The 27378-nt window shown below is 44.4% G+C and overlaps 1 protein-coding gene across 2 annotated transcripts in view; it reads left to right on the plus strand.

The window, feature by feature from the left end:
* Positions 1-23394, plus strand: part of CSGALNACT1 (chondroitin sulfate N-acetylgalactosaminyltransferase 1) — a 341897-nt gene extending 318503 nt beyond the window's left edge. For both annotated transcript variants that reach the window (XM_080928538.1, XM_080928539.1), the window contains exons 7-10: positions 7580-7758; positions 8539-8633; positions 18505-18586; positions 21510-23394. In XM_080928538.1, the coding sequence (XP_080784664.1) occupies positions 7580-7758; positions 8539-8633; positions 18505-18586; positions 21510-21799 (646 nt within the window). In that variant the 3' untranslated portion in view covers positions 21800-23394. The remainder of the gene's footprint in view (positions 1-7579; positions 7759-8538; positions 8634-18504; positions 18587-21509) is intronic.
* The last annotated feature ends 3984 nt before the right edge of the window (positions 23395-27378 follow it).

The following is a 27378-nucleotide window of genomic DNA, read 5'->3' on the forward strand; positions in this document are numbered from 1 at the left end:
TAACCCCACACTTTAGATGGAAGGTAGATTGTCAGTTTGAGCCTAGCCCAGTCTACATAACATGATCCTATCTCATTAAAATTGATAAATAAGTAAGCTTTTATATTTAAAACCTTTCAGAATAAAAATTAAAAATTTCCTTAAGAGAGTTATCTTTGAAATTCTAAGTCAGATATAACCTGAGGGAGCACTGTATTTTGAAATGACAACCTTCCTGCTCTGTAATCCAGATAACAAATGTGGTTCAGGAGACTTGGTTTCAGAGGGTATAAAAACTGTAACAAGTGGGTCATTTCTGGCCCAGGAAGAGGGCAGATTGGCCGCAATCAAGACACATGACCTGCCTGAGGATGTCTGAGCCCCCAGAGAAGCCTTGCAAGTGCTGTACCACCTAAGCCCACAGGGAGCTTGCAACATACCCTACCGGTAGTCTGAGGAGAAATTGTCTGGAGCTTCCTGAAGACAACTAGTGTGGTACAATCTGGGATCAGGTCTTTTTCAGCCAAGCAAGAAAGCAGGGTGACTAAAACCAAGACTTAGGACCCACCTGCAGATGGCTCGGCCTACAGAGAAGTCTTGCAAGAGCTCTCCAATATGAGCCCACTGAGATAGAACTGAGTCACTGCAATCACTGCCTGCAAAAACACAAACAACCAGAAGCAATTTTCTTCCTGAGACTACAGGCCCTCAGTACCACAGGAGAAACTGGCTTCAGTCAGAGACAACAAGATAACCTATAATCATAGACAACAGCATGGCAAGAGAAAAGCAAAATACCTAAGCAATGGAAACCAAGACAACTTGGCAACATCAGAACCCAGCTCTCCCACCACACCAAGAAGTAGATTGCCAAACACATCAGAAAAATAAGACTTAGACTTGGTCATACTTCATGATGATGATAGAGATCTTTGACAAACACATAAATAATTCTCTTAAACAATTACAAGAGAACCAGAAGAAATAAATCAAAGAATTACAGGAAAACACAACCGAACAGATGAAGGAATTGAAAACAGAAATAGAAACAATAAAGGAAACACATACACACACAAAGACAACCCTGGAGATGAAAAACATAAAAAAGAAATAAGGAGTCACAGATGCAAGCATCACCAACAGACCAAAAGAGATGGAAGACAGAATTTCAGGGGCCAAAGACAACATAGAAAACATAGATAAAACAATCAGAGAAGATGCAAAAACAGAAAAGCTCCTAACCCAAAATGTCCAGGAGATCCAGGACACAATGAGAAGACCAAACATAATGATAATATATGTAGAAGAAGGTGAAGAATATCAACTAAAGGGCACAGTAAATATCTTCAACAAAATTATAGAAGAAAACTTCCCTGCCCTTAAGAACGAGATGACCATGAATACAGGAAGCCTACGGAACTCCAAATAGAGTGGACCAGAAAAGAAACTCCTCCTGACATAATAGTCAAAACACTGAATATTCAAAAAAGAAAGAATTCTAAAATCTGTAAGGGAAAAAGGACAAGTAACATATAAAGGCAGATCAATCAGAATTACACTATACTTCTCAACAGATACTATGAAAGCTAGAAGATCTTAGAAAGACATCATACAGACACCAGGTTACTATATCCAGCAAAACTCTCAATCACAATAGATGGAGAAAACAAGATATTCCAGGACAAAACCAAATTTACACAATATCTGTCCACAAATCCAGCCCTACAAAGGATGATAAATGGTAAAATCCAAGGAAACTACATCCAAGGAAAAGCAAAATAATAATAATAATAATAATAATAATAATAATAATAATAATAATAATAATGCAAAAAAACAAAAAGAAGAAAAGCACACAAACATAAGTCTACCTCAAACAACAAAAATAACAGGAAACAAAAATTACTATTCTATAATTTCTCTTAATATCAATGGACTCAATTTCCCAATAAAAAAAGACATAGACTCTTAGACAGGATATGTAATCAGGATCCAGCATTTTGCTGTATACAGGAAACTCATCTCAGATACAAAGGCAGACACTACCTCAGAGTAAAATGTTGGGGAAAAAACTCCCCCCCCCAAAAAAAAAGGTCCCAGGAAACAAGCTGGAATAGCTAGTCTAATATCAAATAAAATAAATTTTCAAAAAAAAGTTATCAAAAAAGATAAGGAAGGACACTTTTTACTCATCACAGGAAATATCTATCAAGATAAACTCTCAATCTTAAGCATTTATGCTCCAAATACAAGGGCACCCACAATTCTAAAAGAAATCCTACTAAAGTTCAAAGCATATATTACACCAAACACAATAATAAGGGGAGACTTCAACACCCCACTCTCATCAATGGACAACTCATGGAGGTAGAAACTGTACAGAGACACAGCAAAACTAGCAGAGATTATGAACAAACTGGAATTAACAGACATCTACAGGACATTTCATCCGAAAACAAAAGAATATACTTTCCTATAAAGCACATCACAGTACCTTCTCCAAAATTGACCATGTAGTTGTCACAAAACAGGCCTCAACATATACAAAAAGATTGAAATACTCTCATGCATCCTATCAGATCACCATGGCCTAAAGCTTGTCTTTAATAACAACAAAAACAACAAAAATCCACATATATATGGAAGCTAAACAATGTTCTGCTCAATGAGAACATGGTAAAGGAAGAAGTAAAAAAATTAAAAATTTTTTAGTATTTAACGAAAATGACACCACTACATACCCAAACTTATGAGATGCAATGAAAGCAGTACTGAGAGGAAAACTCATAGCTCTGAGTGCCTCCAAAAAGAAACTGGAGAGAGCATGCACTAGCAGCTTCACAGCACAGCTGAAAGCTCTAGAACAAACGGAAGTAGATACACTGAAGAGGAGCAGACAGCAGGAAATAATCAAACTCAGAGCTGAAATCAACCAAATAGAGACAAAAAGAACCATACAAAGAATCAACAAAACCAAGAGCTGGGTTTTTTGTCTTTTTGTTTGTTTGTTTGTTTGTTTGTTTGAGAAAATCAACAATATTGTTAAACCCTTAGCCATTCTAACGAGAAGGTAAAGAGACAGTATCCAAATTAACAAAATCAGAAAGGAAAGTGAAGATATAACAAAAACTTAGGAAATTTAAGAAATCATCGGATCCTACTACAAAAGCCTATACTCAACAAAACTGAAAAATCTGGAGGAAATGGATAAATTTCTAGATAGAGACCAGATACCAAAGTTAAACAAGGATCTAATAAACCATCTAAATAGCCTCATAACACCTAAAGAAATGGAAGCAGTCATCAAAAGCCTACCAATCAAAAAAAGCCCAGGACCAGACAGGTTTAGTTGAGAATTCTATCAGACTTTTATAGAAGAGCTAATACCAATACTTTCCAAACAATTCTACAAAATAGAAACAGAAGGATCACTACCCAACTCATTCTTCAAAGCCACAATGCTGGCAAGGATGTGGAGAAAGAGGAACACTTCTCCACTGTTGGTGGGTTGTAAGCTGGCACAACCACTCTGAAAATCAATATGGCAGTTCCTCAGAAAACTGAACATAGTACTACCTGAAAACCCAGCCATCTCACTCCTGGGCATATACACCAAAGATGCTCCAACTATAACAAGGACACATGCTCCACCATGTTTATAGCAGCCTTATTTATAATAGCCAGAAGCTGGAAATAAACCTAGACATCCATCAACAGATGAATGGATACAAAAAGTGTGATACATTTACACAATAGAGTGCTACTTAGCTATTAGAAACAATGACTTCATGATATTCGTAGGCAAATGGATGGACCTAGATACTATCATCCTGAGTGAGGTAACCCAGTCACAAAAAAACACACATGGTATGAACTCACTAATAAGTGAGTACTAGTCCCAGAAAACTCTGAATATCCAATACCCAAGAAACAATTCACAGACATTATGAAGCTCAAAAAGAAGGAAGGACAAAATGGGGAGGCCTCAGTCCTTTTTCAAACAAAACCCTCATGGGAGGAAATTCAAGGTCAAATAGAGGATCAGGGGTTGAGAAAAAGATCACTCAGAAGCTGCCTCACCTGGGGATCCACCATATATGCAGTCACCAAATCCAAGTACTATAGCTCATCCCAAGAAGTACTTACTGGCAGGAACCTGATAGAGATGTCTCCTCAGGGACTATGCTAGAGTCATATAGATACAGCTGAGGATGCTTGCAGCTAACTATCAGACTGAACTTAGGGACCCCATTGAGGTTGCGAAAGAAAAGACCTAAGAAGCTGAAAGGGGTTGCAACCTCATGGGAAGAACAACATTATCATCCAACCAAACCCTCCAAAACTCCCCTGGACTAAAACACCAACCTTTGTGTGCACTTTGAGAAACCCATTGATCCAGTTGCATATGTAGCTGAAGATAGCAGCTTCTGGCATCAATGTGAGAGGAGCTTTATTCCAGAGAGGGCATGTTTTCCCAATGTAGGGGAATGCCAAGGCAGTGGGGTGAAGAGTGCGATCAGGAGGGAGTGCACCTTTGTGAAGGCAAATGGAGGGAGAGGTGGGATGTGAGCAGGCAGGGTAAAGGGATAACATATCAAATGTTGATACAGATTATCTAAAAATATTTTTTTAAAACTGAAACAAATACATAAGACAGACTCTGGATAAAGCATTTAAAAGAACTGGCTGGAAAGCCCCTTAGATGAACAGGTGAAATCTAGTCCCCTCCCCCAGGTAAAGTTTCACTTGGCAACTGAATAAATAGAGCAAAGGAACATGGGCTCCGGTGACTTAGAACAGCTGGGGCTGAAGAAACCTCTTGGAGCCCAGGGCTTCCTTCCAGGTCCTTCTGGCACCTGTGTGTCTGTGGAAACAGTTGTGTTTTTCTTAGCTGGTGCCAGCTGCAATTCTGAAAAGAATCAGAACATAGTCTAGGTGCTAATCAAAGAAACTGGGCTGGAGCCACCACCCTTGAGCAAAGGACAAGGCTCTGGAGGAGGAGGGGAACCAGGGGACTAAAGTGAGTGAGACACAGTCCAGGAGGATGGTAGAGATGAAGGTGCCCTGCAGGTAGGTGGACAGGGTTTTGGAAAAAGGCGGCAGAGGCAAGAGATTCCATTAACTTGATTCCAAATAAGTAAAGGCACAGCCAAGGCTAGAACACTCTAACTTCTATTTAAGTCTATGCTCACACATACTCATAGACAGCAGGCAGGTTGCAGGTCCTAGATTCTGGATTGCTGATTCAAAGAGCAGGGTTTTCACATAGCATCATCTTCTACTTTGATCTTAGGTTTGTATATCCTGTTTGTCCTGTCTGGCATCAGACCAAGACTAGGCTGGGCCATAGATTCCCAAGATAAAACACCAAAGCTTCCTTTGAGATCTGAAAGAAGACAATCAGTCCCAGAAGAGTTGCAAAACTGGTTGCTGAGATCAAATTCCCAGATCCTAGCATCACTTGGTGTGTGAACAGCTTAGGACTTAAATACTTTGTGTTGCCCTTCAGCCAAGAGAGTTGCAAGGAAGGCAAACTATTAGTGATGGAAATACCTTTTCTTCTGTGTCTACTGAATATTTCAAGATGGGGAGAAGTTGAGGACTGGTGGGGCTGGGACAAGTTAGGAAGGGCAAGGAGTGAGGGAAAACAAGCCATGATCAAAGATGGGTGGAGTCAACAAGGAGACCTGCCAGATGCCAGCCCCGGCACACAGGAGCTGAAAGAGGACTGAATGTAGTCAGCCGTTCATTCTACCTGCTGGAAGGCTGTCCAGGTCCCTCTTGCACCAAGTGAATTATGTTTTGCCCAGGCGAGTCCTGTTTCCGAAGGTTCTGTTATCTGGGAGGCAGTACAGCAAACTAAAGACTCTTCTTGGCTTCAGTGCCCGGGGCTTGAGAATCCTTACATGTGCTGATGACGGCAGGAGCTGATGTTCATAGATGTCCTTTCCACCACTAAAATCGTCACTCAAAGATGGCTACGGAGACTGCTATTATTCTGTTTATGCAAATAAAGCAACTAAAGAACAGAGTGAGAAATGGGTGTCTCCTCCCCTCAAAGCTAACCTACCATGCAGCCAGGTCTGATGCACCGGTGCTATCTAACTGCAAAGTGGTCCTGTTTCTTGCCATGCCACAGTGACATATCTAAGTTAGGAGAGAAGGAAAGAGAGGGAAGGAGGAAAGAAGAAAAAAGGGAGGAAGAAAGGAAGGAGAGCAGGAGGGAGGGGGGAGGAAGGGAGGAAGAAAGGAGAGCAGGAGGAAGGGAGGGAGGAAGGGGGAAGGAAGGAGAGCAGGAGGAAAGGAGGGAGGAAGGGGGAAGGAAGGAGAGCAGGAGGAAGGGAGGGAGGAAGGGGGAAGGAAGGAGAGCAGGAGGAAGGGAGGGAGGAAGGGGGAAGGAAGGAGAGCAGGAGGAAAGGAGGGAGGAAGGGGGAAGGAAGGAAGGAGAAGGAAGAAAGAAAGGAGACAGGGTAGGAAGGAAAGAAGGAAAGGGGAGGGAGTGAGGAAGGAAGGAAGAGGGAAGGGAAAGGGAGGGAGAAAGTGAATGAGGAAAGTGAAAGGAAGTGAATGAGGAAAAAAGGAAGGAAGGAGAATAAGAAAGGAAGGAAGGGGAGGAAGAGAAGAAAGAAGGAAAGAAGGAGGGGGGGAGGAAGAAATGAAGGAAAGAAGGAAGGAGAAGGAAGAAAGGATAAGGAAGAAGATAAGAAAGAAAAAAGAGAGGGAGAAAGGGAGGGAGGAAGCAAGGGAGGAAGGGGAGAAAGGGAGAAGGGAAGGAGGAAAAACAGGAGAGAAGGAGGAAGGAAAGAAGAAAGAGAGGGAGGAAGATAAATTTTAGTCTTGTCTGAGGCAACACACATGAAGAACATGTTACCTGGCTCCTGGAATTGGATTCAGATAAAAAGATGCTGAGGAACTGTATTCTACAGTGACTGAACTTTATGCACTGAGATATTTGAGTGACCCAGGATACTTGAAAATGTCTCTGGGTTTTGTTTCTCCTTTACCAGTTCCAAATTTCATCACAACAAATATGCATTCATGATAACCATAGCAGCCTCAATAAAGAATAACTACCAGAAATAGAAGAAATAAACCCACATTGAAAGTTCATGAGGAACAGGAGAGATAGCTCAGTGGTTAAGAGCACATAGAGGACCTAAATTGGTTCCCAGAATGCATGCTGGGTGGCGTACAGCTAATTGTAACTCCAGCTCCAGGGATCTAACACCCTCTTTTTGACTCTGTGGGCAACTGCACACACATATACATATCATTAACTCTCAAAAGCTAATTTCAGTAGACCCTGGGCATTGTGGCATATACCTGTAATGTCAGATGAGGCAGGAAGATTATGAAACCAAAGCCAGACTGGACTGTTTTTAAACAAAACAAAACAACTTTGCTAGGTTCTCTGTCCTTTGAACCCCATTGGTGTCTATTCAGTCTGCCATCCTGTCCTGGCTTGATGGGCAGGGTCCCCTCAGGGGAAGAGAATGCTCGGAGTAGGATGGCCCCAGCTGTGCACTTTCTGAGGGACTCTGTCCTCCTGGACACTGTGACAGTGAGTTAACCCTTGTCCTTCCTCTTCCCCACCTTCTAGAGCTGCCAATTTTAGAAACTTCACCTTCATCCAGCTGAATGGAGAGTTCTCCCGGGGAAAGGGACTGGATGTCGGAGCCCGCTTCTGGAAAGGAAGTAATGTCCTGCTCTTTTTCTGTGACGTGGACATCTACTTCACCTCTGAGTTCCTCAACACATGTAGGCTGAACACACAACCAGGTCTGTGCTGCCTCGTTCTTACTGCTTTCCCGCACCAGCTCTCTCTGTCACTCGGCAGTTGCTCTGTGCACAGTCCGTCCTGAGGTCCTGCTCAGGACGAGACGCACTTTCCTCCAGCAACAAAGACAAGGAGGGTCACCTTGTTTAATTCACCCTTGGGTGCTGCACAATAGGCCTGTTGGGAACTAATTCTGAAACTCTGTCTTGTGCCCGTTTCTGTTTCCCACTGGCAAGTCAAATGAGTGGAACACGCGGGAGCCACAGTAGGCCAGAGGACATGGGCCTACAAAACCCACTCAGCACGAGAGGGAGAGAGGTAGCTCTGGGGTGGTACCAAGGCAATGGCTGGAAGAAATCAGATACAAAAATATTATCTGTGGACTTAGGCTCAGCTACACATAGCTAAGAACCATGCTGTGGTCATTTGCTGTTAAAAGGAGGCAATTCTTCCAGATACATTGGTGAAGGGCAGCACCATTGAGCCCTCCGCTGCCCAGGGTCAGAGTACTCCACATGCAGTGCGTTGGGGAATACAATGCCAGCCATTGACTATAAACAACATGCCTATACTCTTATCCTGGGAGGACAGAAAGGCTCAAGAGTCAGACTGACCGGTCTAGCTGGTGGGTTACTTCTGAGATCTAGTCTAGAGTTTAATGAAGAGACAAGAGAGAGTAGACATAAACGCCTGGGCTATTTCAGACAGCTGAGTGTGTACGGACAAGACCAGCAGTGGAATGAATCACTCTCTTAAGCAGATGTTTGCCTTCTGATTTGCAGGAAAGAAGGTATTTTATCCAGTTCTTTTCAGTCAGTATAACCCTGGCATAATCTACGGCCATCATGATGCGGTCCCTCCCCTAGAACAGCAGCTGGTGAGTAATTACCCTGCAGATACCTGTGTGTGGCTGTTTCGTGTGGCTCATTACTAGGGGCATCTGACTGTGAGGCAAGGTGAGTGGGCATCTGCACACTAACCCCCTCGGTGGCTTTTAAGTTTGGCCGATTTTCTGGCCTTTGTTCCAAGTGCCGTGTTGATTCAGAGTGCTAGCAATATTTAAAAGTGGAAAATAAATAAAAGCTGAACCTTCCAGGGGGTAATTCCACACCTTCATAGTTTTCTATAGTTTTCAGAACTACTGGTAGCGGTTGCTCAAGCATGCTTTCTCTTTACCATTACAAAACCTAGCAAGAAAAATAAGGCCGATGTCCCCATTTTTCAGGTGAAAAGTAGATGATAGAAAGGGGCGGCTCACCCCAGAGTTACAGGGAGTCAGTGGGGAGCAAGGATCTGATCCTGTCTCCTGGCCCACCCTACCCCCATCACCACTGCCACACATCCTGGTACTGGGACAGGTGTTGGCATCACTGGTGTCCTCACACAGGTAGCTTTCAAAAGAATAGTGGAGGGACTTCTCTGCTGAGATCCTGGCTGCACAGGTGATGATGGGTCATGGAGCCACAGAGCTGCAGGGCTTGTTCTATCTCTCTCATCACTGACCACTGAAGCAGAACCAAAAATGGAAATGAGAGAAACCAGGAGAGACCCCTCATGCTCTTCCAAGGCTATTGTAATGGTGTCCCCTTATACAAGTGGGGTATGCCCCAAGACTATCACTGGGTACCTGAAGTAATGAATAATCCGAAGCCATAAGTAATACCAAGCCCTGTATATAGTGTGGCTTTCTCTGTTCTTATACCCACAGTAACATTCAAACTATGCATTAACAGCGAGAGAGTAACAGCAATGATTCATGATAATATAGAATAATTATAACAATATCCTAAAATAAGCATTACTTAAAATATAATTTACTCATTTCTGGAATTATCTATTTAAATACTTTTAGGCCTCAGCTGACAGCCGTAAGTAAAACCGTGGAGACTGTATGTGGGGTATACTGTGGCTGCCTGGGCACACAGCAGACCCTTCTGTTGCCCCTTGCAGGCTAACATTTCCAGCAGGGAGACAATTTGTGATACTTCTGTGCCCTGTTAGCAAGCCTGAGAATGCCATGCTTTTCCCACTGAATACCCTTGTACAGATGGGATGTGGCCGCGCAAAGGTGATGGAACTTAGTCTCCTGCCCAATGGAAGAAGGACAAATGGGCTGAAAGCACGTGTTCTGCAAAGTTCATTTGCACAGTTAACTGAAGTAAAAAAAACCCATTCCTTCCAGGCCTGTCCCCTGCCCTTCACCCTCCTCAGGTAACATCACACAGCTACTGCGATTCCTTGCAGATCACTGCAACCGTGGGTGCGTCCCGGATGGAGGCGGTTCATGTCTCGTACTTGTCCTAGCATGGTTCTGTTGGGCTCTAGCTGGAATGTGCGGAAACATTCCCCTGGCCCCCATCAAATGCTATCAGTCTAGTTGTAGTGTGTGTCTGTGTATCTCTATCTGGGCTTTATAGTGGAAAACAGTCCAGTTTCACAGCCTAAGAGCCAGTTTTCTACTTATGGGCAATAAGTCTCCTGAGGACAGAGGTTTCTGAATTCCCATCCCAGGAGTTGTAAGCTTCTCTGGGGACTTTAAGGGAAAAATAGAATAAAGTATTTGTTTTCTTTCCACCAATGAGAATAAAAGTCCCTTTGGTTTTCATTAAAGCTCTGTTTTATATTTGACATTGGCAATGATTAATTTTTCTAGTTCAAACTCATAAAAGCCTTATTTGCTTGCAAGGAATTCTTTTCATTCTGTAATCTAAAGGCTTTGTCCTTTCTGGTTCATCCTGCTGAGAGCAGGCAGGCTAGAAGGCAGAGAAACAGACGGTGTAGAAGCAGGTTTGTCAGGCCCACAGAACAGACGGTACAGCAGAAAAACCTCAGGTCCCCATGGCCACAGCTAGTCAACCTACATTTCTGAAGGCATCATTGACTTCTCTCCCAGTTCATAAAGTTGCCATTTCAGAGTTCAGTATTTAAAATTATCTAGTTCAGCGAAATTCAATCTGAAGGCTTCCCATTCCCTGGAGAAATACATGATTATGTCCCTCATTAAGCAAGTCATTTTCTAAAATTTTATTTGTACTTACGTGTGTAAGTTCAGAAGAGGGTATAAGATCTCTCGAAGCTGGAGTTACATCTGATGCAGGTCTTTGAAACTAAACTCAGGTCCTCCAGCAGAGAAGCCAAACCTCTTCATCAGCAAGTCATCTCTACAATCCCAAGACAACTGTCTCACTGGCTGCCTACGAAGGCCTGGTTCAGGCTGTGGTGCAGGAGTCAGAAGAATTGCTATTGTTCCAAGTACTCAGACATGACTGACCAGAAATCCCTCAACCACCCTTTATAGAGACAGGGTGACTGGTCCACGGTTGCATAGCTAGAGGCTAGGGAGATGTTCAGTGGATAAAGTGCTTTTCTCTGAATGCAGGAGGACCTGAGTTCAGGGTCCCACCCCACACAGCTGAGTGGCACATGCCTCAAACCCTGACACTAGGGATCTGATGCCAACAGGTAGATCCCAACAGAAGATGTAAGGCAGTCACTAGCCAGACAGGCTAGCCCAAAATGCCTGCTCCAGGTTCATTGGGAAACCTGTGTCAAAAAATCAGACCAAGAGTGGTAGAGAAGGCTAGCCAAAGTTAAACTCTGATCTCTACACAAGCACGAATGGAACAGGCAAATGTGCAAGCACAGATAGACACCAGCACACACACACACACACACCTGTCCCCAAAATTAAGATCAAAAGGTCTTTGAGTGACAGAGCTCAGCCCCCACCATTAACCATTACGTCCTCCGTAGGAGGGGGACTAGACCTGCTGAGCATCCCCTAGAGATCTGATGCATAAAAAAATGGCCCAACGAGAATTCTAGAAGCAGACATCACTACAGAAGTTAATATAGTAGAGACAGAACGTGTAGGTAGCAAGATGCCATAAAATAAAACGTAAAGCTGGAGATGGGTAAATTAGGAGAGATTTCCTCCTGAGGTTGCAGTTTTAGCTCTGTCTGGAAAGAGACTGTGGATATTAGCAAATCCCTGCTAGCCTCCCCTGGAACACATCAGTGCCTCAGATGAGACGGGAATGTAGGTTCAGAATGGGGCTGTAATAAAAGTTACTTCCCTGCGCAAACAGGAGACAACCTTTCCCAGTAGCCCGGCAAATACAACCTCCTGCTCAATGTCCTAGTGAGGAGTTTTCTCGGTTATCAGCCCTGCCGTTTTATGTTTTGCCTGCAGAAGAAAGCGGGGGTTTTGGTGTGTGTACAGGTGACTTTTTTTTTTTTACATCATTAGTAATCAGTGACACTGTAGGATTTCGTACTAATATTTAACGTTCTGAATTTTTGGGCATGAGCTGAAACTTAATGCAGATACAGCCCACCGAGGGAGGGATGAGTCATTAAGTCGGTCTTCGCTTTACACTTCCCACCTTGATGGCTCGGCCTGTCAGCTCCGGGACCCCACAGAAGCATCCTACTTCTGCCTTTAGGTTCCCACCCTCCCCACACTCCAGTCTCTCCTCACCCTCTGTCTGTCAGAGACTGGCTTTGAATAAATAAATTAGCTTCACTTCTCTTTTTTAAGTATTTATGGCATAAAGCCCGTGGCATGCTAGCAAATGTTTGGCAACACACCCGCTCGGAAAGAAGGGGGGAAATGCCCTGGTGATGGTACTGGCCAATTTCCGTGGTGTAAATAATCCCACTGTGGCTTTTCTTCGGCTAACCAGTGTGTTACCACAGGGCATACAGCTGGGAGGAGATGTGTAGACATCTGGTGAGCCACATGCTGGCTCAAGCACAGGGCTGCACACTCTGATTTCTTGTTGGAACCAATTGTCCTCCGACTCAACCTTGCAGAGAAAGTAGCAGCAAACCCCACCACCGTGGATACCCATGTCAGCCTGCTGTTATGTCGCACACCTGATCACGGTCTCTGAATGCTGTCTTGTACCTCACCAACTGTAGACATCACTGTCTGCTGTGCAGTCACCCCTTCTGCTTAAGCCTGCTTTTGTTGTAACTCTATTAAGTGATTGTGGGGTGTGCTGCTCATTTCTTTATACTCCCTGCGATCACACCTGCACCTCTTTACCCCCTCAACTAGTTTGTGTGAGCCGAGTGGTAGGTATCAAGTGACTTTCTTGAACACTACCCGCCCCAATTTAATTTATTTTTACTAGATCATACATGTAATTAATGTTTGTCATATTTTCCCTCCAATTATCCTCTTATGCTGGTCCTATTCTCTATGGGTCCCTGTTTCTTCCTCCCACCTTATGTTTCTGTCTGTCTGTCTGTCTGTCTGTCTGTCTCTCTCTCTCACTCTGTGTCTCTATCTTTCTCCCTCTCTCCCTTCTTCTCTCTCTCCTTCTTTCTTCTCTGTCTTCCCCTCTCTCCCTCCGTTCTTCCACCTCCCTTTTCTTTCCTCCCCACCCCCTCCTTATCCTCCTCTTCCTTCTCCCTCCCCTTCCCCTTCCACTTTCTCCACCCTCTCTGGATGAATATGTCGCTCACTGATCTAACTAGCCCGGGCAGACAGTGAGCACTAGGGTTAGGCACACATGTTACTGCACCTAGCTTCTTATGTGAGTTCTCAGGGTCCAATCTCAGGACTTCGTATTTTTGGAGAAGTCATTTTACCAAGAAGCCCGTCCTCAGCTCCTTAGCTAGTTGAGGATTTGGAGGGAGGTTGAATTACTGACCATTTTAAGCACTGACCTGTGCTTCAGTTTCTGGCACGGTATATGTAGTATGCCTTTGCAGACTGGTTCTGTTTACTCAGAAAGCACACACTTCACTAAATAGCAAAAGTAATGTTGCCAGATGCCATTTGAGAATCTCTTACTGTGACCATGTACTTTCTCATAATTCCTCACATGGGCAAGTGACATCAGCATCTCAACTCACACAAATGCAAGTCTGGGTTCAGAGGGTATAAATCCACTGTCTCAGACTCATGTGGGTGCTGGATGGAAGAGGGACAGATTTAGGTGTTACACAATAAAATTAAGTTTGAGAAAGACTAGCTGAGGAAATGTATTCTTTGGCTCCAGTGTGCTTCTAGGAGGACCATGAGGCTAGATACCACAGCAGAGACCTGTAAAATCCATGTCCAGCCTGAACCCCTTAAAAAAAAACACAGCTATCCTTTATCCGGAAACCAATGAGACATGTGAAAACAAGACTCTGTGGAGATCTGGGAGGAGATGAGATTTTAGTCTATTATTAAATAAATTCTGGAGACTCTGTGGTTCCAGAATACATTATTTCTTAAGACATCATACCAGGCTATTCAAGGGAATCCTAGCCCTGAGTTGTGCTACAACAGATTGGATGAACTTGAGCAAATCATTCTGCCTGCATTTGAAAAGGTCTCAAGAAGAGGGCACACAGCCTTTGTTTCCAGAACCCTCTGTAGTGTGCCCTTCTGGTTCCAGATAATAAAGTGTGCTCAATGCATGGTGCTAACTAGAAACTGCTGTAATTCGAGGACTATAATATTCATGTGCAAGACCTGATATATCAGTAAAATGTCTCAGAACAAACACTTGTTCCAAAAGCATTCAGAATTTAAAGATGGCTGCAGTGCAGGGCCCTGTGTACGTTTCTGGGCCACGTGCCTATAAACATGACCAGCTCCCAGGTATTTCTAGGATGTATGAGGCTGGTCAGATCTAGCTTTGGATCTTGGAGCATACCCTTTGATTTAGAAAGAATACAGTGCATGAAAACTTTGTTACCTACTTAATTTGAAGATCTAGATTGCTTCACAGGCAGCTAACTGTCTGACCCAACACCATGAAATCAGACAGGCAACTGCCTATGCTCCAGGCTCCCTATGCAGCTGTCTGGCAGCCATGTTCCCTTCAGCTCTAGAGGGAATTGCTGATTTGTGTTTTGTGTTTTGATAGTAATAAAAAATAATTATCCTTGTCACATGACTTGCCCACAAAGCTGTGATTCTAGAAACTTGCTGTGGGAAAATCCAACATGAAACACATCCCTTTTATGCTATACTTCAGCCTACAATCTTTTGTAAATTTTTGTGAGGAAGGAAGATACTGGAGAAAGAGTGAACAGGAGGCTAGCTACGGAGGACATCTTTAAAGTGACTGTGGCTCATGTAGATAGAGCGATGAAATTCAGAACACGAGGAAGAGATGAGTAACTTCAGGCGTTCCTGTAGTGGGAATATTGAAATCGATATTTTAACATTTGGGCAGATTGATGAAATTCCTCATGCCTGAGTCAATGTGTTTAAGTCAGACTTTATTCCTTAGGCCCCAAGAAAGTAAGGACACTTTTGCCTATTGGTCTAGATCTGATCAGTCCAAACAATTGTCACCAGTGGACCACTTGTATTTTTGATGAGTTACTTGTGGAGAAGTGTTTCTTACTTGAAGCTGCTTTTCTTTCCACTTGAAGGCAGGAGTCATGGTTACCTTAGAAGTGTTCCTTCTCCATTCTCTGAAGTATTTATTACTCGCACAGCTGTGATGTGTGGCCAGTAGTGTTCTGGGTGCTAGAGACACAGGGACAAAGGCTCTTGCTGTAGGGATACCATAGATGCCTGTGAGCCTGGGGAGTTTGGAGAGTTTGGGGAGTCAAAAATCAGGACTGTGTAGAACAGCAATTCTCAACTTGTAGGTTATGACCCTTTTGGAGTTGAAGAACATTTTCACAGGGTCACCTAAGAACATCAGAAAACACAGGTATTTACATTATGATTCCCAACAGTAGGGAAATTGCAGTTGTGAAGTAGCAATAAAAATAATCTTATGATTGGGGTCAACATTTAGGAAGTATATTAAAGGGTTGAAACGTTAGGAAGGTTGAGAACAGCTGATGTAGGGGGTTGAAGGGGATAGCAGAGGAGGAGAAGGGGGAGAAAGAGGGAGGGAGGGAGCAGACAGGCCTGGGTAGTGGGATGGAGGCCTTCTGTGGCTTTTGTAGGGTCTTCAGCAGTAATATGATTCCATCCCATCAGAAGAGAATCTAGATCTTCGCATTTCTGCCAGGGTGCTCCAAAGGGGCAATGGTCCAGTCAGCAACTTGGTCAGCTCTGGTGGTAGAACTTCTAAGAAGTGAAACCTGTCTTACCCTGAAATTACACGCTGTGACACAATCATGTCCGACTCCACAGAAGACTAGATTCCAGGGCTTCTTCCCAGAGTGACTTTCTGTGGTTTTAAGCCACTTTACAACCAACTAAGTAACTATTTTTATACTGCGACCCCGGCTCATAAGTCGGGGTGTTACTATCATAGCACTCCAGGTGGGCGTCGCCCTTCCAACCCTGTCCTTTAACACAACCTTGATTCAGCCTGTTACTGGGGACAGTTGCTTCTCGGGAGTGTTCTCTCCTCAGTTCCGCCTGACTGTTCTTCCATCACGGATCTGTCTCATAATCCCTGTATAGAGTCCAGCCAAATATCTGAAGTTTGGATACTGGGGCTTCTCTTCCACTCCATGTCTGTGAGATATTTAGAACCCTGGACCATAGAAGTACTTTCGAGCCATTTGCTGCAATAGAAAACTTTACCTAACTTGACAGAAAAGGAACAAAATCCATTTAAAATCTACTCAGTGGAGGTTTCTCCAGATTTTTCTGCCTTAGGCAATCATTCCAAACTTCTTCTTCTTCCATTTTCCACTTCCACATCTGTTGGGTTTTTTTTTTTTTTTTGGGGGGGGGGGACCTGATGAGATTTACCACAGCTACCCACAGGGGCATGGATGGGGCGTTACCAGGACCTACTCCACTCTACACCGCTGGTAAAGATTTCTTTCCCTCACCCCAGCAACCATTAACTGCACAGATGTCCTTGAAGAGGTAGGTAGGACTTCCCAAGTCCCTCCAACTCCAGGACAGGATGTCAAGGAGCCTCATCGTGATCAGTATCTTGTGCCCACAGTGTGACATAAACTTTGCACTATTGAACTCTGGGATAAAAGAATGTCTATGACTCATTACCTCTTTTGCAAGACATTTATTGGATATCATTTAGGCTGTGGGAAGGTTCTAGAACATGGAGTAACAGTGATATAATATGTGACCCGGAAGACCCTTTAAGTATGATTTGCTCAATTCATCATCAGATAGAAAGGAGAACGGGGCTTTGAAATGATGAAGCTGTCTGAGAATTAAAATTTAGAAAGTGGCCAGTACCCTGAGGTCATAAAAGTATGGGAGGAGGCTCTTCTCCTCATGAGCTGCACACTCAGGAGAGCAGGCCCTTATCCTCATGAACTGCACACTCAGAAGAGCAGGCCCAGCGCCTTGACTGGGCAGCACATACAGCTGGCTCTGGTGTCTTGGGTTCTGGTAACCTGTCCCCAAAGGCATGAGAGTAGCAGAGCTGACCCTGCTCTCTTTGGCCTGCAGCACTGGCGAGCTATCCAGACCAGTGCTGAGCTTACACTGCTGCTGCAGATAGGGAGAGCTGGTGGGAGTGCCGACCCAGCTACCCCCAAAACCCATGTCCTGGGCTTTGAGTCTGCCCTCCTCCAAATCTATCTCATCTGTGAACTGCATGTGAAAGGGCAGGTCCTGCAGATCCAAAGCTGCAGGGTCTCCACGAAACAGGGCAACAACCCGATAACCAAGAGTCCAGGTGAAGATCCAGATGCTGTAGCAGACACCATTTACAGGAAGTACATTTACACCCAGATGTTTTCGATGCTTTGTTTTCCTTATTTCTGTTTTTTATTTTCTTTTATGCACAGGGATAGGCATTTCCAAGGCAGAGAACAGAAGGCAGAGGCAAATGGTTGGGGAGATGAGTGGGACTTAGGTACATGATGTGAAACTCATAAAGAATCAATAAAAAGTTTCTTTTTAAGGTGGCCAGTAGTGGAGCTGGGATGAGACCGCCCCTCCTCTCATGAGCTGTTACAAATGAACAACAAACAGACCCTGCCGTTAGTAATACCAACCCCAAGGCATCTGATTCCTTTGTCCAAGGGAGGGGATTTCTTGACTTCTAAGCACCTATGGGAACTACAATTATCATGGGGAAAAGTACCTCTAAGGATTTCAACGCCATTCTCAGACTTACTGTTGACAAGAGTGTGCTCACATCTGTACGTGTGTATGTGGGTCTCGGTGTGTGCATGTGTGTGTGCACACGCCAATCACTATTATTGTTTACGATTTGTACCTTCAGCAAATTTGCTGCAAATTTCTGCAACGGGAGAAGCCTAGCAATGGTGTTTTTCAGTCACGCTAGGCTGGCACCTCAGCGTGAACTTTCGGAGCAGCTCCATCCTTAACACCTTCTCCTCTGCAGCCAGAGGTAGTGGAAGCCCGGGAACCAGGAACAACTGGACTCTCTCTTGGGTGTTTCTTCTCTTTCCCTGCTGTTGGTGTGTGGATTCCAAGCTGTTCCCAGGGCCTCTTCTCAACTTCCTGAGCCCTTTGCTGGCTCTGTGCCCAGGCCTGTGTGACAGGCCTGACCTCACTTCTCCCTGGCACTGGGACCAGGCCAGACGTGGGTGGCTTTTCCATGGCTCCACTGAGAGAAACTTCTGTTTAGTTGTGTGAGAGAGAGCATGTGCAGGTTGTCATGCCTACACCCTAGAAACATCCTAGCTAGAGATGCCAAAAAACACAAGGCCCCTCTTTGGACTTAGTTAGCTTATTGTAATTACATTTGGCACATGCGTGCGCACAAGCACATGCACGCTCCCACTCCCATCTTGCCCGTTTTTTGGCAGTAGGGCTCTGCTCATCTAAGTGTGTGAATGCTTTTATATTTTATATACTCTCCCTGACAGTTTTTTTCTTTCAGGTCATAAAGAAGGAAACAGGATTTTGGAGGGACTTTGGATTTGGGATGACTTGTCAGTACCGGTCAGACTTCATCAACATAGGTGAGATAAAACTTCGTGTCTGCTGCCACCTGGAGGCCACTGTGCCACAGACCTTGAATAAATCCTGCAGGTTCTCCTGGTAAAGGTGCAGCCATTTCCACAAACATGTTTGACTCTGATGGTCCTTACTTAAAGTCCCATTTGTCACTTTAAGCTCTGAGTATAGAGTTGCTGTCAACATGAACACCCATGTGTGATCATGTCCACACATACAGACACACAGACATGCATAAACACAGAGATGTAGATGTGTGTATACAAATGTTCTAAGTAACACACATGCACAGACACACAGAGAAACATATACACACTTATTCACATAGATACATGCATACACTTACACATTCAGACATGCATACATATAAACATATACATGCTTATACATATACATCATACACGTGTATATACACATACACATAAAAATGTACACAGGCACACACATGCATGTGTATACACATAGAAGCTTACATGAACTCATTTTCAAATACACACGAGCCTGCCTACAGGATTCCAAACCTCAGAAAGGAAAGGCCCATGGGTTTCAGCAGAACAGGCCAAAGTACTTAGAGACAAAAAGTTCTGTCTCCTGGGACTTCACAGCAAGTGGAAGGTGAGTGGTAGGGGCCAGAAGAGCCCTCTGTATGGGAAGTGATGGGAAATGCCTGTGCAGGCTTTTTGGGTAGCACTTCCTTTTTTCTTCCATACGCCTCCCCCAAGCCTGGGCCTGAAGTCAAGCAGCCGTTTTGTTCTGTGGAATACAGAGGCCTTAGGATTCCACAGCGATAACCATATTAAGATGAAATAAATCTTAAACAACTTAGATGTGTTGTTTAAGGACCTCGTAGATCCCCTAGGAGGCGGCAGAACAGCATGAGCCAGTCTGGAGTGGCAGCTGCTTTGTGGAGACAGCAGGTCCCTCTGGGAAATATTCCTAAGTGGCTGCATGCATGTTAGAGTCCTCGAAATAATACTCATTGTAAAAAAAAAAAATCATTTCTATTTCAAGAAGCTATTGTTTCCTTGCTCTGTACAGAGGAAGATGATTTCATGGGGTGAAGACTCAAATTTGGATTCATATTACATGGGGACCTATGGCCACACATGCAAAGGAGAGGGGGAGGCCCCAGGGGCCACTGTTGTGACCTCAGAGCTTTGGAGCCCATGGGATGCTATTCTTCGTAATTATGGCCTTATTTGCATGTGTTTTCCTTGTGACCCTGGATGTAACGCAAGATGCCGAAGACAATAATAAGTTTAGGTCAGCCAGCCAAACCCTTACTAAATTCTAGCTCCTTTGGTTATGGCATCTACTTCATTTAAGGATTTAAATACCCCAAGCTCAGGCAGGCATTGTCATGTAGGCTTATTTTTCCAATTCCTGCAGAGACCATAGAAATGCAAATTCAAGGCTACCCTGGGTTCTTCCACCAGACCCAGTTTCAGGAAAAAAAAAAAAAAAAAAAAAAAAAAAAAACAGCATCCTAAAACTTGACAACTTAACTAGCAACCATGCTTGGAAAAGTCACCCAAATGCAGGGTGCCTGACTTGTGACCAATCCCTTTGTATGCCATAGTCACTCACAGACACAGCTTGCAGGTAGGTGGTGAGATTTCTGGTCATGAATTTTTCTGGCTTGAATTGACCGTGATCAGAGCAGCGTGGCTGGGATAGTAGGGTGGGGATAATTGTGTCTGGGACAGGGTGCTGAGTACGGTCTTGCCATGGCTATTTCTCTTAAGAGCTGGCTAGATAAAACACCCAGGGAGATGCAGAACAGGAAAGGGCTGGTTCTTCTTTGGCTCTACTGGGGACTCCATAGGCTTGATGTTAAAGGGAAAAGCAGCTTCTGGCATGGTGGTAAATACCTGTAATCCAAGCACTGGGGAGATGAAGGCAGCCTCGGCTGCACAGTGAATTTGTGGCCAGTTCAAGCCACATGAGACCCTGGTTAAACGGAAAGCAAAATAAAGGGCAAGTCACTTCCCCAAAGTGAGACAATGTCAACCAATATCCAATGAGACAAGAGTTTTCTTGGGAGAACTCTTTGGAACTGAAGAGATGCAGGCCCTTTTAAGATGAGCCAGCAGCCTGTGAGGAGGGCACACATGAAGAGTCAGGACTGCTGCAACCTGGGAAAGGACCAGTTCTTTTATGGGAGTGTTTTTTCCTATTGCAAACCCCCATTTTAACTTATTTATCCCACAAGCTCCAAGGTTTATTCTGCTTGCAGTGAAGGAAGGAAGTCACACCCAGACAGAAATCAGGGGTCTAATTGCAAGGTGTCAAATTCAAAAAGAAGGATGCCCTTGAAGCTCTTAATCCTCAACCAGGGCTATTCATTAGTACTGCTGGTGGCTTTTGCAAGCAGCCCAATTCCTAGAATCCTGCCCAATGTCTTGTTTCATGAAGAAGTTTGCATGGTCTGCCATGAAGATTATTCCTATAGCCCACATCCATCCAAAAGTGTCGAACCCAGATCAACACTGGTAACTTGGGTAGATGGAGCTTCAAATAGCACATCCCATAAATACTTCCTCATTGTGTATATGGGGATCAGGTAAAGGCCAGGACATAAACTCAAATATTCCTCAGGTATCATCCACATTTTTAATTTGGGGGCAGAGTCTGCCAATGGTCTAGAACTTGTCAAGCAGGTTAGGTTGGGTGGCTAGCAAGCCCCAGTCATCTACCTGCCCCTCCCTTCCTGGTGCTGGAATTGGAAGTTCATGCCACCCTTTCAGAAATCCACTCTTGGCTTTAAAAGAAAAGTTTTAATGTGTGTTCTGGGTCATTGACCTAGTGTCTCATTCTTACACCACAAAGCATTTCACCAACTGAGCATCTTCCCAGCCACTCCCGCCATGCCTCTGGATGAAGCTGAGTGCACAGCACACAACTGAATTGCATGTTTCGTCCCCACAGGTGGATTTGACCTGGACATCAAAGGCTGGGGCGGTGAAGATGTGCACCTGTACCGGAAATATCTCCATAGCAACCTCATAGTGGTCCGCACGCCTGTCCGGGGACTTTTCCATCTTTGGCATGAGAAGCACTGTATGGATGAGCTGACGCCTGAGCAGTATAAGATGTGCATGCAGTCGAAGGCCATGAATGAAGCATCCCACGGGCAGCTGGGGATGCTCGTCTTCCGGCATGAAATAGAGGCTCACCTTCGCAAACAGAAGCTGAAAGCCAGCAGTAAAAAGACATGATGTCCTAGGCAAGAAGAGCCGACACATTTAAAGATTTTGCCTTTGGCAGTTACTGAAGAAGGAGATGCAACAAGGTATAGACTTGCACAAAGGGTGACAAAGACTCTGACTTGTGGGTTAGAGATCAAAGCAGACTCTCAGGTTTCTGTGGGCTCTGGCTGTGTTCACAGCAAAGGGATCTCTCCGGGCTCACTGAAGTGTGCACAACCACAGACTGGTTTTGTAAAAATGTCCACTAGATTGAGATGCAAATACCCTGGCTTCTCTTCTCAGGATTGGTTACATCAGAGGGCTCAGTACTCTCAGGACTACCACAGTCTCAGATGGAGCAGAGGACCTGTGTGAAAAGTGGAGGTCTGACTTTAGCATCCTCCAGGAGACAGTGAGCAAAATCAAAGGAACCTGGAAGCGAACCACCGAAACTGTGTTAACTAAAAAAACAAACAAACAAAAATCAAAAAGCAGAACAAAGCCAACAACAACAAAAAACCTTTCTTTCCCATTATTGTTTCATCATCTCTATTCTAAAAATGCGCCTTTTATTGCTTCTGAGGATTGAGCTTATTTAATTACCCATTTGCAAGCCTTAGGGGGAGCACACTGCAGTATATACACTTTTATGTTTTCTCCAAAATTTGTTTTTAGCTTTTGTTGTTTTTCTTGATTTGTTTATGTGAGACAGTCTTGACACAGAGCCCAAGATAAACTTGAAATCATCCTCCTGCCTCCGAAGCCTCTGAGATTACAGGTGGGTACCACAGCTGGCAAGCAGATACTCGCAGAGGTGTGGGACAAGAGCCTCCAGCTGCAAGCATGTGGAGCTGACCGGAGGACTTGCCAGTCTCAGACCACGCTAAGGCTATGTGTGGGGCTGCAGAGAGAAAGGTATCTAGAAACTTTCTAGGACTGTCCAAATAGGGACAATCAAACACTGGAGAAAGAAAAAGACATTTTCCTCTTCAAAAAGAAAAAGGACACCAAGAAGACCTTGGTATATTTACTAGAGAACATAATTTCTCCTCTGGAGATATGAGGACCACTTTCTTACCTGTTGGAATAAACCAAAGTTATGAAGCAAACAATCACTTTTCAAAACAGGGTGCTCTTCTTGGTCTCTGGTTTGCATAAGAAGAAAATGCAGGAGATATATATATATATATATATATATAAGTATATATTTTGAAAGACAAATCCAGTCACCCAGAGAGATGGAAGATTTTGCTACCTTTATTTCCATTTATTCCTGGTTATGTGTAAGCAACTTATTAAAAAAAAAAAAAAGTTACCTAATTGCCAAGCTCCTTCTGAAGCATTTTCTTACAACTCCAAATTTGTTTTATACAAAGGAAATCCAGTTAACATTGAGTGGTTTCTACATCCATGTGCAAATTATTTATTTATTAGCCAGCACCAGATGCATGAGCTAATTACCTCTCCTGTCTCTGTGCCTTCTGTTTGCCCACAGTGAACTCATTGTTTAAATGCTTCAAGAACACTCAAGCTGTGTGTTTTTTTTTAAAAAAGGATTGTATTGATTTGTACTGGTAGTTTATAAAATTTAATTAAAACACAAGACATGAATGAAAGGTGGCATTGCACAGCTAATAAAATTTTCAAATTTGATTTCTTTCTATAATAGGAACGTGTGTCTTGAGTTTGGGGGAATTCTACTGTGCATAGATCAGGGATTCCCACTGCTGGCACTGTTGAAATTTGGAATTTGATCACGCAGTGGGGGAGGGGTTCGTCCCTTGAAAAATCTCTACAGTCCCTCTACAGGACAAATGCCAGGGGCATCTTCCACTCCACTTTTGACCAACAGAATGTCGCCAGTCATGACCCTGGCTGAGAACCTCTAACACAGAAAAAGAATTTGGCATTTCACTCATGCTAATTTTTACTTAGATGAAATTTTTTTACAAAATTATTACTGAAACCCCTTCACACGCTGTCTGTGCAATCACACGCTCCCGTGATAGACTTGTCACTGACTTGTGCTGACACTGTCACAGAGTCAGGGGGGCTTGCTATCTCACCAGAAGAGAGGCATCAGACAAACCACGCAGGTCCAGATGTCTCCTGGTGTTGCTGACCCTGGATGACTCCAGGCCATCAGCATTTGTTTGTTCACACTGCTGCTACGGACGCCCATGACACCGAGTAAGATTGGTGATTGTTTCTTGAGACAAGGTCTCACTTTGTAGCCCAGGATGGGCTGAAACTTGTGTTCCCTCTGCTTCTGACTCTCGAGTGCCTGGGCTGCACTTGTACACGGGCACACCTGACCATGAACTGATTTTAGCTCAAGGATCTAGGAAGAAGGCATGTGGGTCAAGTGAGCTCAGATCTCCTCTGGCCCCAAAACAGTGAAAATGGAAAGCCAAGACGGGAGTATGCTGCGGTCTGGGCGGTCTGGCTGAAACAGCGTGCTCCAGGTTCAGTAAAAGTTGTGTCTGAGAGAGTGCAGCGCAGAGGAGCCGGACACCAGTGGGTGCACACATGGTGAGGACCCATTAGGAAGCACATGAATTCATACGATGACTTGAAAAAAGTCTACTTTAAAGTTACCGAGGGAGCTCTGGAGAGATGGCTCAGCAGTTAAGAGCTCTGACTGTTCTTCCAGAGGTCCTGAGCTCAATTCCCAGCAACCACATGGTGGCTCACAGCCATCCGTAATGGGATCCGATGCCCTCTTCTGGTGTGTTTGAATACAGTGACAGCGTGCTCATAAATAAAATTAATAAATCTTTTTTTTTTTAAGTCACTGAGAGTAACTGTGGTGGTTTGAATAGGTTTGGCCCCCGTAGACTCACATGTTTGAATGATTGGCCCACAGAGGGTGGCACGATCAGGAGGTGTGGCCTTGTCAGATGGAGGAAGTGTGTCACTGAGGGAATGGGCTTTGAGGTTTCCAATGCTCAGGCTCTGCTCAGTATGCCATGAGACCCTCGTCCTGGCTGCCTGCAGGAGATGCTTTTCTCCTGGCTGCCTTTGGATCAAGAAGTACTCTTGGCTTCTCCAAGACCATGTCTGCCCGAATGCTGCCATGCTTCCTGCATGATGAAAATGGACTGAACCCCTGAAACTGTAAGCCAGCTCCAATGAGAGGTTGTACTTATGAAAGTTGCCATGGTCATGGTGTTTCTTCACAGCAGTAAAACCCTAACTAGGACAATAACTAAAGAGGATAGTAAACATTTTTTTGAAGCTTAGCTTAGTTATAGTTGCAGTTTGAAATGTCCCCTGAAGGCTCATCTGTTAAAAGCATGGATGCCAGCGGACGGAATCTTGGGAATGATCCCATTCACCAAGGGATCTTCGACTTCATTACTACATTCATACCGTGGGAACCAGGACTTCATGCATTCATACTTTTATTATATTCATAATGTGATGGTGGTGGGAAGCTGTAGGTTAGGACTTTGGAGGAAGATCTAGTCCTGGTCCTCTGGACGCTTCCTAGCTCTCCTCACGTTGGGTCTACTGTAGAAAGATCTAACCCCAACCTTATGTAAGCGAAGGTCAGAGTGACCTCACTACACCTCAATAATGGGCTGAAATTCAAACTTAGACATCAAAGGAAGGCAGAAAATAAAGTGCATTGAAGAACTCAGGTATATTACCTCCTGCAAAGAAAGGACACTACCAAAGCCCAGTTTATCAAAGGCTCCTTCTAAGTCTATGAATATTTACTCTATTCCTTTCCCCTGTGTGTGGCCTGGATAAGATATTTGTTTGTTGAGACAATGGTATAGGGGGAGGAGCTGACACTAAAATCTGGTTCCCTGATTGTTTCTTGATTGTGTTGTTGAGGCAAAAGCCAATCGTTGGGCAATGATAAAGAGATGGGGTTTCCATGTCTCAGGAGGAAGAGAAGGGAAAGAGATAGAAAAGGGGCTTTTTTTGGCTAGGTTTTGGAGAGAGGAGCACAGACCTGATCGGGGGCTATTAGAAATGGTGGCGGCTCCACCACTGACTGGATTCTAATATTGGATAGTTGATGGATGAGTTTACAGCAATAGATTCTGTGCCCAGCAGTTGTGTTATCTGGATGGTTTAAAAATACTAAGGCTGTCTGGTGTTTTTTGAACCGCAGTGACTCATCTGGGCAGGAGCTAGGTCTGGGGTGTTTGGCCAGCAGAGAGGGGCACAGCCCCCGGTATTCATGGGAATGAGTGAGCTCGCGGTTTGGCTGAGTGAGAAAAGAAAAGCTAGCGGACAAGTGGAGCTGAGTGAGACCGAGCACTCCTTGGTGGCCTGGCAGAACTAGCTGTGAGAGGTAAGGGACCTCTGGCAGAGCTCTCGAGAGAGCAAGCATGTTTTAAAATTACACTCAGTACAACGGGGTCTCTCACTTTGTAGCCCGAGATGAACTGAAATCCAGTGTTCCTTCTGCCTCAGACTCTGGAGCGATCGGGTTACGGCTGGCCATAAGCACACCCAGAGAAAAGTCCAGTTATCTTCTCACGTACACGGAGTCCCAGTCAAGTGCTACCATTGATTCTGTTGTGTGAGCGGTTAGCAGCTCGTCCCCACGCTTGATGACAGAGGGAATCTTCGAAACCAGAGCATTTGCACTGTAGGAATTGGCAGTTAATGGGACGGAGCAGGCCTCTCAGCTTTGAGCTACCACCCCAGTCTGGCCTTTTGTTAAACATTTAGCAGCCAATAGCGATTTCCAGCAACATATCTCACACCTTCGTGCTGGACCTCTCCGATCCTCCCCTTTCCAGCACATACAGACCCAGCCACTGGGTCTATAGCATGGGCTCCTTACCTTCATCCACCTAGGTAAGTAGCTCCCAGAATTTTAACCCTTCATTTCAGGAAAGAAAATAAAACCTGTTGTTTTATCTAATCACACCAGGGCTTGGGCCCATACGGTAGCTGTCATGGCTTCTGTATTGAGACCTCCACTCGCAGCTTGCATGCTTTGAAATGAGTCACTTCATGTCTCTATAAATCCCAGTTTCTTCCTTTAGGGTGATTAGTACAGTCCCATCCATAGCCTACAAGTGTCTCAGAGTTAGATGAGTCAATGCAGATTCAGTATATAGGGTCTGGCCAGCACTTAGCATATGGTTACATGCCTCTGAACAGTGGTGAGCTTCTGAGTATACCCCCAAAAATCTTGGGCATAATCAAGGGCCCAGTGTGGTCATCCATTTGAGATTTTGAAACCACCATGGACTTTTGTCCTTTGTTTTGTTCTGAGAAGTTTGTAAAAGAAAACATGTAGTAATAGTTTAAAATATAATACATAGCTAGCAACTTTAATTCCAGTAGTCCTGGGCTGATGAGACAGCTGGGCAAACTCTTACATTCAGATCAACTGTAGATGGTCCTACAACTGTTCATATTTTGATGCTAATTCCACTTCCCCAAGAAGTGCTACCTAGTCACTACTCAGAACATCATCAGAACCTTGCCATCTTAATTAGTAAAGTAAAGGTGAGAGCTAGTGATTGGGCAGGGGAAGGAAGGTGGAGAGACAGGGCCAGAGGTCAGAGGACAGGGGAGGACCAAGAGAGAAGCTCCAAGAAGGTGCTCAGGAAGGATGAATTGGATCCAGGTGGGCT

Source organism: Micromys minutus (genome assembly GCF_963924665.1).
Source record: "Micromys minutus genome assembly, chromosome: 14".
NCBI lineage: Eukaryota > Metazoa > Chordata > Mammalia > Rodentia > Muridae > Micromys > Micromys minutus.